We start from the raw sequence: 15,078 nt of genomic DNA on the forward strand, positions 1-15,078 counted from the left end.
AAATACCCAAATGTATTTTCTGTACTTTATTAGCATGTTATTCCAAATTCATATGTTTATTATATTTTTGGACACAAACCAGCAGAGTTGGTCTGCAAGTCGGAGTCTTGTCCTTCTGGTGCTTATCCTCAACATTGGCTTTGCCGTGCTCTTCACCAATTTGTTTCTTCAAATGGAGGAGGAAGAGGACAACTGGGAAGGCTGGCCTTGAGGGGGAGAATCCCAAGTCTCTGATTGGATGCTCTTACGTGATCTTAATGGTGAGGCCAGGGTGTGCGATGGGTCAGTGAAGAACCAGGTTGGAATCTAGCGCTTATGACTTGGTGAAACTAGAACAGGTGCTGCTCTGTGATTGGACATCACCAACTTGTGTCCCTGCAGGTACTGGAGGCATCGTCATGAAGTTTATCAAAAATATATATCCCCCCCCAAAAAAGGGAAAAAAGGAAAACAAATTCCTGATTGCTGTGTGAGTTTTTAAGAGTTACAGATTTTTATTTAGTAGTATTATTTTTATCCATTTTGGGAACTGGTCCCAACTTGCCTAGAGTTGAGTGTGTGACGAGTGTTGGATGTGATGATGAATAGCACCCAACAATTCACAAAGACCCAAGTTGGGTTTTGCCAATGATACCCGAGTGCCTAGACATGTACATGTAGAATTTGACTACACTGAAGTGAAGGAAACATGGAAATCAAAGTTCATTAGGTCTGAAGTGAATAGAATTAACTAAGTAATTAATAAGACAGAGCTGAATTTCCTTTGACCTTTCCCCCATACTCTTAATCAACTCTTCACCATAATCTTCTCTCAGAAAGACAACTACATGCACATGGGTCAAAACCACTTTCTTCGTGGTCCAAAGACTTTTTGATTAAAAAAAAAAACAAATTCAAAACAGAACACCAAATTCTTTTAGACTTTGTTTTTCTCCAGTGTTCTTTAATGGTGTCAGTGACTGCTCACAACAAGGTTGAACACAGTTGTAAATACTGCACTATCGGTAATGGAATCAGGAGTGGACCTTACATTGTTGCAGTACATCTGTGGTGGAAAGGAGAAACTTAGCTCTTTTTGTGTGTGTTTGGTGCTTGTGTAGAAATGGCTAACTATTATTACTTCACTTTGGCTAGAGGCAATATTTATTTCTTTAGACCAATCTTTTGCAATTCATTTTTACATTTTTACCCTCTTCTCTGGAAGTGTGCAGTTCATGTATATCTGTCTCTTACATCGCAGAATTCAGTACCACATGTAAGCTTTGCGGCAGCCAATCAGAATACAACCTGTTTCATAGCTTTTCACTTACAAATCTGTAACACACTTTAGAGAAATCATATATTGTGAATATAACAAATCCTGCCACTTTGTTTATCTAAAAGGTATTTATTTTGTGGAAAAACTGTATTAAAAGAAATCAACTCATTTGAATATATATTTAAGTTATTTTAGCTTTTCATTGTATTCAGGAATATATCTGTTATGTCCGACAGTGCAATCTTTGTTTATGCTAGAATGGAGTGGGACAACATATCTGAGGGATGGGTTTAAGATAAATTATGTTCACAAATTTGGTCTTACTTGCCAAACAGTTATGGTCACTAAACAGCATGTTCAGATTGCTTTTCAGAAGTAGTATCGAACCTTAATGTAGGATTCTGTGGGATATGGTGAATTGTTTCAAAGAGAAACTACCGTGTAATAGTTAAGAGATATATATGTGATGCGATGTGGGATCATCGGATTGCCGGTGCAAGATATTTGTTGAATCGCTGTCAAACAACTGTGAAGGACCACAGATTTTGGTCTTTGTCACCAATAAGCAAATTCATGTGTGAACACATGCACACTGCTGCCGTTTCGAAGGAAAAGAACTTCACAAGCAAAACTTGTTGGAAATGGGGGGGGGTATATAAATGTTGGAAGTCTAGTTCTTGATGCCCTCAGGTTTTGAAACCAAAGAGGCAAAAAATTTTAAAAAATGATGGTGCAAATGTAACCCTTCGTAGTAGTGCACACCACTGAAGTGAAATGGTTGGGGCTGTTGACTTCTTTTCCAAATAATGATAATAGATTCTTGCCAGAAGGGGGTACTGCCCTGCCCTCCTTGACCCCTCCCATTTTGGGGGTATCTGGCACATTTGTTGAAGTTTACAGCAGTAGTTGCTTTTCTCTCATTGTTCAGTTTGCGGGATATTATTTTTCCTGTTCCAGTTTGGGATGGAGAACATGGATATTGCAGAAGTGAGTTTTCAGGTAAATCCAAAAATACTAACAAGGCTCTCATCTCAACTGAGTGTTTGGAAGAAAGAGATGATCTGCTTACGGAAATTTAGCACCCACTTTTCTCAATAAGGAATTGAGTATATACTACCTTGGCGTCAACTTATTTTTAAGAAGTTGAGAGTGTCACCATTTGTAACTGTATGTGCTTCATACGAGATGGTTTGTTAGGAAAGGTCGGAAGTTAAACAATCTGTACCCACGGGAACATCGTGAAATGTTCTCTTTCAGTCACTAACGGGAGATGGTTTTATATTTTTTGTATCTTGTCGTTTTGTAAATGTTGCTTATAAACGCGGCTTGTGCAGTATGTTTGCAATGCACAAATTAGCTTATAGAAATGAATAACATCACTAATACGGGCAAAAGTGCCAAAAAGCTACTTTATTACCAAAATGACTAATAACTAAACCTGTGATTTTACAGTTGGGTATTTTGTAAGTGGCGAGGTCCTGGATCACACAGGATGGCTGACTAATGCCATAATTGTGAAGTACATATCTCATAAACTGTTGTATAAAAGGAAGACCAAATTGGCCGTTAACACGATCACTAGCTGGAGGTTTCCAAATCTGGGCTTCATGTCCGATTCAACTTCAGGCTTTAGTTGGGGCATCTCAGCTCAAGACAGTTCATTTTCCGCAACAGAGAGATCAAGTTGCCTATTATGGGGCCCCGTTACTTGGACTATTGACTTTGGTTCCAACAGTTACCATTTCATACTGACTGAAGAGCATTAGACAAAGCTTAGAGCAAGGGGGATAGGCCCTAATGTCATGAGTTAATGACCTGTGACTTGGTTTACCCAGACCCAGTCACTATAAATAGTGCTGACGCACCAGTGAGTACTGGTTGTGTTTTTGTGTACATGTAACATTTTGCATGGTTTTTTCAGAAAGGTATGTTCGGAGCTGCATGCGATGTCAAATCAGGAACATAAAGTATTCACTTTGAGCTCTTCTCTCTTTAAAATGCCGCTGTTTCCTTTTGTATACCGCTAATTCCTTTTGTATAACGCTGAAGTCGCTAGTCATGTAGTTTTGGCATCACTAACCATACTAATAAGATCCTCGCAATGCTTGGGTTTCAGTGAGATCATAAAAGGAATGTTACTTGCGCACTGACAGTTTTAGGATTCTAGCATTTTTCGCTGGGCTTTAACTCCAGTTAGCGGTTGGTTAGAAAAAAGTACCCTTCATACATTCTGTTCGTTCACAATTTTTATGAGTAAATTTCTAAGCAAATTGAAATGAACCAGTTTTATTGATTTGCTTCTTGAGGAATAAGATGAAAGTTATGTCTGAACTCGTTGGCCGAGGTTAGGATGAGCAAGATACAGTGTAACGCATGCGGTGTCCACATTTATAAAGGGTGGTGCGACTGGTTATGCATTAAAGCCGATTACACGTACTTGTGAATGTCCACACGTTTGATTAGTTTGTGTGTATATAAATTTATGTTGACTCCACATGCATGTTGACTCCAATATCGTGCATGCTACTTTGTGTTTGTTTTATGCAGACAAGGACCACATTTTTTCGTCATTCTTTTCAAAGAATCTTTTTTTCGGCTTGATTATGTTTGCTTCAGTATTTTCGGTCGCAGTTTATTTCTTGTGACACAAGTTCTTTATTTTAAGCATTTTAACAGGAAAAGGATTTCTATAATTGTATTGGGGAGTAAGTCAAAAGTCAAACGTATGGCAATATACGGTCCCTTAAAACGCATCTCTCACAGGCATGTCGTCAGAAATTAATATGTGAGATAGGTTTCCATTCAGTTTCGCCCGTACACAGCCATTCCACCACACCATTGTTAATGCCATTTCATTTACCATTTACCTGAAAAAAGTCGTGCTACTGCAGTACCAAAAATCCATCCCTCCATATGTTTGTGTTAGTCTATATAATAGGCGTACTTCATATTTCCATCATAGCTTAAAGTTAAGTTGGTTGCGTTGTTGCAAACATGATTCTTCGTGGCACGCCGTGTACATGCGACATTATGACGACTTGAGTTAGTCTAAATCCATCTGTCCGTCCATTGGATGTTAGGTACTAAACTTTCAGCCAATAGGAATGTTTTCATTACGTAACAGCGCGCTTGTCAACGGGATGCGCGATTACAAATAAGGAAGCGTGTGCTCACAATGGACGTAATGGCCGTAGCTCTGGAGGCTGGTACTGCACAGTCTAACGGCAGTGCAGGGATTTGGTCACTTAAAAAGCCAGGATAATACCTTGAGAAATCCACGTTTCCTTTGTCTGAGTTAGGTCATAAATGCATGATTTGTAGCAAAGGGTATACGATTTTGGTTTGGAAAAAGCAAAAAGGACCGATCTTTCCTCACAGCGTTGCTTTTTATCCATGCATAAAATACCAACCGAAGTTTCAGTTGAAACCTGATTATTGTTTGGTTACTATTTACTCTTTATAGATTTTAGTCCACGAAATTATTGAAAAACAAATTTCCTTGTAGTAAATTAATAGACTTTGGTTTAGTTGGCAAAACTGATTTTGTGTATTTGGACCGACTTGGCCTTGAAGGTCTTTTAGGTTGTGTGTCATTTTTGAATATAAATATTGTAAACATGTAAATCTTTAAGAGAAAATCAGGTTTTGGACAACTTTTCCACGTCAGGCATCTTAAAACAACTCATGAGAGAAAATAACTAAACACTAAAGTGTCTTGTGATATGTACTGGTCAGTAATTGTTTATACGTTGTACATTAAAGTAAAACATTATTTATAGTCACGTTGGCAAAGCATTTTCACTGTTGTATTTATGCACCTTGTCTTTTATGATGTAATTTGTTCATAAGGGCATTCACACGATTCTTGCGTCCATGCTATGAGAATAACATTCGCCTTGCTTTTCTAAAGTTTGAGGTTGCACTGGTCCAGATAAAAAGGCGAAGCGATTGGGGGACTTCGACCAAAATGTCATATTTAATGCAGAACGTTACCTCTAAAAAGACGGGAGAAACTTACGGTGTTCTGTAACAAGCTGATCCTATGCTAGTGGAGGGCTGTCTCTGAGTGTCAGCCACAGTGACTAGTACCTTTAACATGACACGTACAAGAGTTTGTTTGAAATGGGGCATTGTTTGATGTCATTCGCCAAACGTCGGCTCCGTCTGTGAATCTGGTTTCGTTTCAGACCTCAGACCCATTTTTAAAGCCTTTACTTTCAAGCTAGATGTGAAAACTGTAAACTATTGTAGAATGTTTCAGCAGCCAAAACACGGCCCACAAAACGAATCCTTCAAGTTACGGACTTCAGATCATTAGGTGGCAACGAAGGCATCATACAAAGTGTCCAGAGCAAAATGCCCACTTATGTTTATACGCACTAGCGTACACACCATGTGTGGACATACCCGGCAAGGTTTTGCCAACTAAGGTACTGTCATGCACGTCATGTATAGTAAGATGGTAAGCCATGAATTATTAATGAGCAGGTGCTTTTGCACCGAGTGCCTTTTGAGATGATACATGTACTGAGAGACGAAGCCGGGTTTTGGCACCAAAGCGTAAAGACAAAAGGAAAGTGCATCTTGAAGATGATAGAAACTTTCATTCATTGCTTCGAGGAATTGAGCATACAAACCGGTAGACAACACGGAATTGCATCTTCATAGACAGAAATTCAGTGTTCGTTGTGCAACATCAACTGGCTTTTAGGCAAAAAGGATGACAATATGTTCAAACCTTTTTGGCCGCTTCACATCTCTCAAAATATTTTCTCGTTACACGAAAGCCAAATTGTACCCAAGGGGACATCGTTGATGCTTGTTAACGGTGGTACTTCAAACTTCTTTTATCGCATCTACGAATGATTGTACACTACATCAAGTTCATATTTGTGGAAAAACAAACTCACAGAGCTAATCAACCTTCTCAAAGAGGGTGACGATTTGTTTGTAAATGTTTTCATAAACAGACTCTTTCATGTCCATGTATCTCCTAAACTGATTGTTTTTATATGGCATAACAGCTATTTTTAACTCAAATAATGGTCTTGTGAAATTAAAGCTCAACTTAAATCATTGATATCAGAATGCCGGTCATGGACGTGCCTTTCACCATTTGACTTGTGATCTTTAAGGTGGTCGGAAAACTGTTATACACTATCGTTTTCATTTCACATAGGGATAAGACTAGAAACATCAGTTAGTGCACAATTTATTGTCTCAGATGTTCTAGGTCATTTGTAACATTTGTATTATAGTATTTTTTCCAGTTCTCTTTAATCCCTGACAGCAAGGCCAAAAACCTATTCTTGATATGTTTTTAGCTCTCTGAATGCCTGGGTACTCGTGGCCAACTTTACCCTTGACATTAGCACACCATTACGTACGTGTAAGAGAGAATACGATTACGGTAATGTTTCCTGCTTAGGGACACGGGGAAAACCACTTTTCTTTGTTCACATCTGTATCCCTGGGTACTTCACTCCAAATAACCAGTTTCTGGTTTCCGGATCCAGATGCAGATTGCGACTATGAAATGTATTTTTGTATCCATTTCCAGACAGGTCCTAAGCGCATGCATTTTTACGTAACTTGAAACCATTTCGTCCTTGAATTACGAACGGAATTGAGCACAGTGCTTGCACGGACAGGTTTCGAAAAAGTGGCTGCACTTGGTGTCGGGCTGCTAAATTGATTTTTACCTAATAGTTTTGCAACCGTGATAAGGGCCTTGGTTTTGCAAGTGCAATCTCGCTCTGGGTCCAGTGTGCCAGTGCCGTGCGAAGAGCGAACTTCACTGCATTTTAAAAATGCTGAGAATTATTATGAAGTAATGTTGACATTATATGGATTGTTGAACATAGAGATAACACGCTTTACTTGTTCGATCATTAAAACTTCTTGTGTCGTATGTCGAATGAGACAAACTTGTCTGGTGTCATTTTGCCTCTGTGCCCTAGAAAGCCCCAGAACCTCTTGCATTGTTTTTCATTCTGAAAAGTTTTCCCTCGGATATTTTAACATTCAAGCAGAATACTAAAGCAACCCTAAGGCACTACTGCCAACAAAGTTGTCTAAAATTACAATGCAAGGGGTAAACAAGTTTAAAAGTTAAGGTCAGCCGACCCTGGCAAACTTGGTGGTCGAGCGCTTGCGCCAGTAAGTAGAAGGTCGTGGGTTCGATCCCATTCGAGCAGTGGCGTAGCTAGGATTTTACAAATGAGGCGGGGGGGGACAAAGGGGCACCAGCTGTCAGTGTTGTGTTTTTGTTAGCCATGTTCATCCGGATTTTTGCAGTGGCACACCGAATTTCCCCCCCCCGTACTTAGGCCACTGCATTCGAGTAAGTTGCAGAATTTTTTTGCGAGCACTCTAATGGTGTTAAATGAGTACACAGGGTATAGAAAAGGCGACACCACATACTTACATTCAGTCGTGCGCGAGGTGATCTCATTTTGTGCGCGTTTTAGAGAACCGAGTTATTTTCGTTTTCAAGAACGTCCACCCGGTACAGTGCGGCACTTGTAGCGCGCATTCTCTGCACTTGTGTTTTCAAGAACTGATACCGATTTTAGTTTCACTAGTTAAAACGAATTTTATTAAATGTTTGAGTATAAGGCAGCAAATGTGTGGATAGATTAAATTCATGCCAAACCTTTAAAAGCATTTTTCTCCGCGCTGAATTGCCTTAGGCCTAACAAGCTTGGGTGTCAGTTCGCGAGAACGAAAAATCAATCTACTTCGCTTCAGTGTCAGATGTGCACGCGCACTCGGGTGCTGGTTCATGAAACCGAAATTTTTGATAACGCAGTTTTCAAAAAGTGACACCCACTTGCAACCAAGTATCAGTTCGTGGTGTCGGTGACGATATTATGTTTTGGTACATTAATGTTATGAAGCTAAACACTGAATATGGTTGCATCTGAAAGGGTAGTTTGTAAGCTTTCCGATGATTTTCTACTTGCATCTCTGCATGCAATCATGGATGAACGAGCATCATTATTTTACGAATCATGAAGTGAAGGCATCTTTCCCCTCAAAGGCTGACGTCTATCTGATTTTTTCTCTTGGCATTCCACCATTGGATGCATAAATTAAAATAACTAACATTCTTTGGAATAATTATTCATAAAAGAAGACTAACAATATACATCTGCCTTCGGCAACACCTTCGACGTGATATACATTCGACGCAAATTTGACGGTTACGGTTCATTTTCTTCGGAAGCTTGTCTCACCACTGATCTATTATTGCTCAAGACGTTGACTTCGTTCAGAAAAGAAAGTCGGCATACTGTACTTGTGGCCGACTTGGAAAAAAACGGTCTTCCAATGGAAATAATCTCAGAGTGTCAGATCGGGTGACCTATTGTGGCCATTCCACTGGATGATTGAAGGTAACCACTCTTTGTCTTCGAAGGGCTCCTTGCCGTATTTACCACAGAGGTCTGAAGACACCAAAGCCTAGTCATTCCAAAAAGGTTGCTCATTAAACTGAGGCACAATCTGCCTCCAGCAGAAGCACCCCTCATTGGTTGAAAAGAGCTGCGTTGGTGGCCGGGAATGTCCAATTTTCTGGTAGCGATGCAAACTTGACGCGTGCATATACCAGTCGTTCGGAAACCGGCGAAGTTCAGTTCCGCCCAAAGGAGCCTCCATTGCAAAGAAAATAACGTCCTCTCTTGGTCCATCTCGAGTCCCATATTATTGTTGATCATGCATTTGTGGCTGAGCAATAACTGAGTGTACATTTGCATATGCTTTTAATTGGGATGCCTTCTATCCAAACCTCCAATCCTATTGTTTTGAAAAATAAAAGTGTTCACTCATCCGTAATCGCAGACATGCACCAGTGAAAGCTTGTAAACTAAACCATTTCAACTGAAAATACATTTATTATGGTTCAAAACATTCATATTTCTGAAAAGTAATTTTGCGAAAAAGTTACAATTACCCCCTTATTGTGTTTTAAAAACACTTCAGAAAGTGGTACACTGCGACTATGAGATGTTATCAAAATACAGAAAGTGGCACTACATATTATATTAGGGTTGAGTGTGTACAAATAGGAATCATGTATACATCTCTTGTGTTTTTATTTGACGCATATAGCATGTACATTAAAGAGCACCTCTAAGGAAAACTTGTTTTCTCTGATTTTATCTGTTCAAATAAATATGGAAGTATCCAAACCGAAGGCAGTGTCGTTTGTCTTCAGGGCGGATCGCAGGGGGAGGGTGTGGCCCTCCTAGAACATGGTTCGGAATCCGCTCTTGGCCGGCGCCAGAGTTGTACCCACCACGTGTCCCATAGATTTCCACAAGCAAATATCTATGGTCAAGTTAAGATGGTCTGTTCTTCACAAGGGTTTCTTGTTTTCGCTCTCGAACGGCGGGAACACAACCCAAGAATACTTTTCTCGGAACTAAATCGAACACCACTACCTCCTCGTCACGGTTTTGCACGTACACGCGGCCGAAAACAAGCGGCATTTTGATTTTTGAACAATGCTAAAAATAACGAGATTGCCGACAAAGCCAGAGACGATAGGAAGTGAAATACAGTCAAGTCACAAACGGACATGCAGTCGACACCATCGGTGGATCATAGTGTATACTGTAACGGAACAGGGGGAGGTATGGATAACAGTCGATTACATTAATTATTAATGTGTCGGAGAGCCGCACTAGGTACGGCCTGGGCGCTTGCGGTGTGCTTAAGGTGCGGTGTCCCAATTCAAGGAAAATTTTCCGCCAGGCGGAGGCGCACAAAAAGTACCCCTTACAGATTCTTTCAAAAAGAGGGGTCTGTTTGGGCCAAGAAATGGTGGGATTGTGTCAGTATGGCCCAGGATTATCTCTGAAGATTCAGGGGCACCCATCTTGGGCGATGCAGCCAAAAATGAGATGTCATTTGAAAAATGGCCGCAGAGAAGACTTGGGAACATTCACTTTTTTGGGTGTGAGTTTGGTTTTGGCGGATAGTAATTAAAAATCACTGGTTAACCTACTAAAAATTTAAAATCAAATGAAATCTGAAGGACCAATCAATACACTGTTTTTTGTTTGAGAGGCCTCAGGGCTTTCAGTTGCCTGCCATGGGGCTCCAAACTTGGTTGATTTTACACTATTTTCAGTGGACTCGAGCTTGAATTGGTTCAGTGCACCCTTAGGGCGCCGGCACTCACCGTTCCGGAACCAACACAGCGCGGAAGATCGTATCCAAGGGAATGAAGTTGGCGAGCGGCTTGACATTATGGGTACAGTCCACTAACTATAATTCAAGCTCCATTGAAAACAGTGTAAAATCAGCACTGTTCAGGACCCAATAACATGCACGCAAACATCCCTGAGATTTCTGAAACACAAATGAAATTCTTGTTTTGTCACTTATCCTTCAATTTCTTTTCAATTTTTTGTGGGTTAACCAATTACATTTTTAATTATTCCCACAAAACAAAATCACCCCCAAAAAGGGATTTTTCCGAAGTCTGATTGCAGCCGTTTTTCAAGTGGTAACCCTCAACTTTCTCGGGCACTTTGGACCATTTTTCAACCGTAGTTTTTAGCCATTCTGCTCTCATATGAAAGCTCAAAGACCCAGGGAGTTGATCCTGGCAATCTCAGGATCACAATCTCACCATTTTGGGGGCCAAACATTCTCCTTTTTCAAAAGATACTGTGGGGGGGACTTTTAATGCTAATGAGCTGGCCAGAAACTCTCACTTAAATTAGTGGTCTGCAACCTTATGAGAACGTAGCTTCAGCTTGCCAAACGCGGTGGCGCCTTTTGCATCTAAGCTTTTCTCAACAATCGTATTGAGGTGATATCTTCATAAAATGGCTTCGTTATAATGACATGAAAATAATGTTTGTAAATTGAAAAACGTACCCTGTCTACAAATAAAACAAAGGATCCAAAGATCACGCCGAAGTGAGGTTTTTGCAAACCTTAACGATGACCAAGTACATCTCGTTTTGGCAAGGGTTCGGCAATTTCGATTAGGCCTATGCCAACTTTTTCTGCCGTTACGAATATTTCCTCGACAAGATTTCATACATCTTTTCTTAATGAAGTGAGATGTCTGTTAGAGAGGTTTGTACACCTTTGAACTTATTAAAATGGTGAAATTCACACGAGTATTTTTCTCATCCACACCACAGAAGATCGACAGCATGGCGTGCTCTCTAGTCGTTGTCAGTGATAGCCGTGATCCTTTGCAAAGTGGCTCCTAATCTTTTTTCTTGTTTTCTTGTAATCCGCAAATGAAATATGGTATACCAGTGACCAGTCATGATGATATGCGGCTTTAATTTGTGGGTGACAGGAAAACCATTCTCTCGAATGTGCCCATTTTGACATAGGCGTCACGGTGTCAGCCCCAAATCTTCACTTTTCCCACTGACGTGCTCATTGCACACGGCAGATGCGCGAGGTTATGAACCCCAAGCGACTAGGCCTATATCAACAAAACTCCCTTGGATTGAATATACATTTCCCGGACAGACTCATAACGGGTGTCTTTATATACAACATGCCAAGTCAGTGGTGGATCCAGAAATTTTCTGAGGTCCTAAGACGTTTTATTGTGTTCGTTTGTTGTACATAGGCGGATACAGGGTTATTATACTGTCACACCTCTATACTAGTCAGTTTTGAGGACAAATTTGTGAAGCTGTCGGCAAAAATGGTAAAGGAAAGGAAGGGAAAGGACGAGACTGATCACGTAAGTGTAGGGTCTGCTCCCCCATGTAAAATGTGTCCGAATAATAACCCTTACTATAACTATTATTTAACTCATTTATCTGTTAAATCGTTTCGGCGAGGAGGGGAGGCGGAATGAGTGAATGACCCCATAACCCCCCCCAAATAAAAAAAAAAACATTGAGTACATGAAAGCCAAGTTCCATGCGTGGGCGGTAGACCCCCTCTGCCACACTGTGAGATATTCCCCCAAAAAACAAAAACACAAAACAAAAGAAAAACAAAAACCCACGGTTAGGATTAATCCTATGCCTGTTTTAAGGCCACTTGTACATGAATTGGGACTTACGCCATACCGTTGATAAACATTGGCTTCAGTTTGTCGAGGGCACTAACTGCGCCAAACGCATCAATAGCACTGCTCTTACATAAATCAGTGCGAGGACACTATATAAATACATGCCAAGTACTCATTGTAATTGCTCAACAATATGCCAATGTACGTAACGATACGACAGGTCTACCACACCCCGAAAATCTAAGTTGAGAACTAGATTTTGTAACTAGTGGACTCTTTTTACTAGCAGGGGGGAAAAAGTTCTGCTTGAAAACGCTTGGGAATTGACCCTACCACTGTTAATGGTTTTTATCAGTTTGCTGCTTACGAATGCTTTACCCCCCCCCGAAAAGTCCTTCCTCTGGTGGGCGTAAATCCTGGGGGATAGCTTTCTAGAAAGATTTTCACATTCATAAACATTAAACAATCTATTGAAACTAATTTGCATTAAAACCACGGACCCTTTGCTTCGTGTAGACGTTGCCAATGACATTAGCAATTTTTTTTCATTAAAAAGGTTACAAAATTACATCTTAAGCTGGACTATTGGAGCTGAGCAGAGGATATCCACTGTTCTACTCGAACAATGGAGTGGTCACTGAACATGTTGTTTAAGGATATCATAAACGAAGGTTCTAAAAAATCTTGCACATTGGATCCAATGCCGGTTCAGCTTGTCATAGGCTGTCTTGATGTCTGTTACCAGTTCTCATAAAGATCACGAATTCTTCCTTGCAATCGGGTACATTTCCAAAGGATTGGAAGGAAGCTGTTATTACTCCTTTGATTAATAAAACGGGTAATCTAAACCCTGCTGAATTTCAGAATTACCGGCCTATTAGTAACCTTCAATACATTTCCAAACTACTGAGAGAGCCATGTTTAATCAGGTTCACAAATATATGGATCATGCATTGTATCCAACTTCGCAGTCTGCTTACAGGAGGAATCACAATACCAAGACAGCCTTGCTGAAAGTGAAAAGCAACATTTTGATGAAAATGAATTCCCAACAGGTCATTCTGTCACTGGTAGACCTCAGTGCGGCCTTTGACACATACGCCATTTTACTTATTCGACTTCAGTCTAAGTTTGGAATTTATGATGCTGTTTTTGATTGGTTTCGTTCTTATTTCAGTGTGAGGGGTCAACGTATTATATTTCATGAGGCTATGTCTGACAAATTTCATGTTAATTGTGGTGTTCAACTGGGATCTTGTTTGGGACCGTTATTTTTTATCATAAAAGCTGAGTTTCATCTCCCAAATATTCATTGATCCTTGTAGGCCTAGTGTTGCTAATCAGCAGCAGCTAGCTATACGCGCTGTGGAGGAATGTATACGTGACATACGTCAATGAATATTTCAGGACAGATTGATGATTAACGATTCTAAAACCAAGGGTATTTTATTGGTACCCAGCAGCCACTGTCTAAAATACCTTTATCAAATTTTAAGGTTAGAATGAAAACGTATCTCCATCTCTATATGTAGGTAATTTAGGCGTCATCTTCGACTCCAAGTTATCCAAGGCTAAATATATTCAGTGGGATTTCTCAATATTTATAATATTAAGCGAATACGCAAATAACTAACTACTAATAATTCAACTGTTTTAATCCATGCTCTTATAACTAGTCGTTTGGATTACTGCAACAGCCTGTGTTACGGTTTACTGAATTCACAACTCACTGAATTACAAAGAGTTTAGAATGCAGCTGCCTGCCTTGTTCATGGTGTGACGGAATCACATCACACCCATATTAAATCAGTTACATTAGTTACCGGATTCTTTCAGGAGTCAATTCAAAATATTACTTTTGACATTTGAAACTCTCCATGGTATGGCACCACACTATCTCAGTGATTTATTAAGCATGAAATATTCATTGAGATCAAATAGCACCATGTTAATAGATTATCCCAAGGGAAGGTAATGAATAGTTTTAGACGACGGGCTTTCTGCGTTGCTGCTCCCTCTTTGTGAAATTCTTTGCCAGTGAGGATCCGTCAAAGTTCGTCACTGACACGTTTTAAGATTCACGTAAAACCATACTTATTTAGAGCTGCCTTTGGAAAGTAGTTTCACTCACGTCTGGTTTTAATCCTTTTTTGTATCGTGATTGTGTATAATGTATAAGTTTTAAGTGTTTTATTAATTTATTGTATTTTGCTTGTATAATGTAAGTTTTATTTGTAAAATTGGCAAGCGCATTTGAACATATTTATGGAATTTGCGCTGTATTTATTACTATCATTTTATTATTATATTTACCCCACCCCCCATTTTTTGAGGCGGGGTGGGATATTGAATCATCCTCCACACTTTTTTGTAATGAGCAAAAGAAAGCGGATTGCAATATCACTAAAAAGGGGAAAAATTGAACAGCCATAAATATGTCATTTTGATATAAGATTCTGGATGAATTTGATAGACATTACAGATGTACATCATTATGAACATCGCCCCCGTATAGTGTATATGGTGTCGCCCCCCCTTTAAATTTTCATGACCGGGTAAGTCATTCCCCTCACCTTTCCCCATCCCCCAATTTCCAGCGCAGACTTACGCCACTGTGAATTTCCTCTTCTCCCAAATCATCCCACACTTTGCTGGGCTCCCATGGTGGTACATGTAGTTGCTCAAACTTGGCACTGTTAAGCTTTATGGCGTGATCGGAGGTAGACCTCTATAGTTCGATTGTCCATTTTTATTTGCGCTCTCATGCGTTACTTGGCAGCCATGCCTCTTTTACAGTCTAATGCGTATGTTTTTCCAT

At 40.0% G+C, this 15,078-nt stretch overlaps 1 protein-coding gene across 9 annotated transcripts in view; it reads left to right on the forward strand.

The window, feature by feature from the left end:
* The window catches only part of LOC110975663 (uncharacterized), a 56,569-nt gene extending 49,384 nt beyond the window's left edge, over positions 1–7,185 (forward strand). For 8 of the 9 annotated variants that reach the window (XM_022228330.2, XM_022228325.2, XM_022228329.2 and 5 more), the window contains one exon: positions 83–7,185. In XM_022228330.2, coding sequence (XP_022084022.1) covers positions 83–211 — 129 coding nt within the window. In that variant the 3' untranslated portion in view covers positions 212–7,185. The remainder of the gene's footprint in view (positions 1–82) is intronic. The other variant, XM_022228327.2, reaches the window with a different exon arrangement.
* Positions 7,186–15,078: the final 7,893 nt, after the last annotated feature.

The sequence above is a fragment of the Acanthaster planci genome, linkage group LG06 (genome assembly GCF_054643075.1).
Source record: "Acanthaster planci isolate LZ-2023a linkage group LG06, COTS_SCS, whole genome shotgun sequence".
Taxonomy (NCBI): Eukaryota; Metazoa; Echinodermata; class Asteroidea; order Valvatida; family Acanthasteridae; genus Acanthaster; species Acanthaster planci.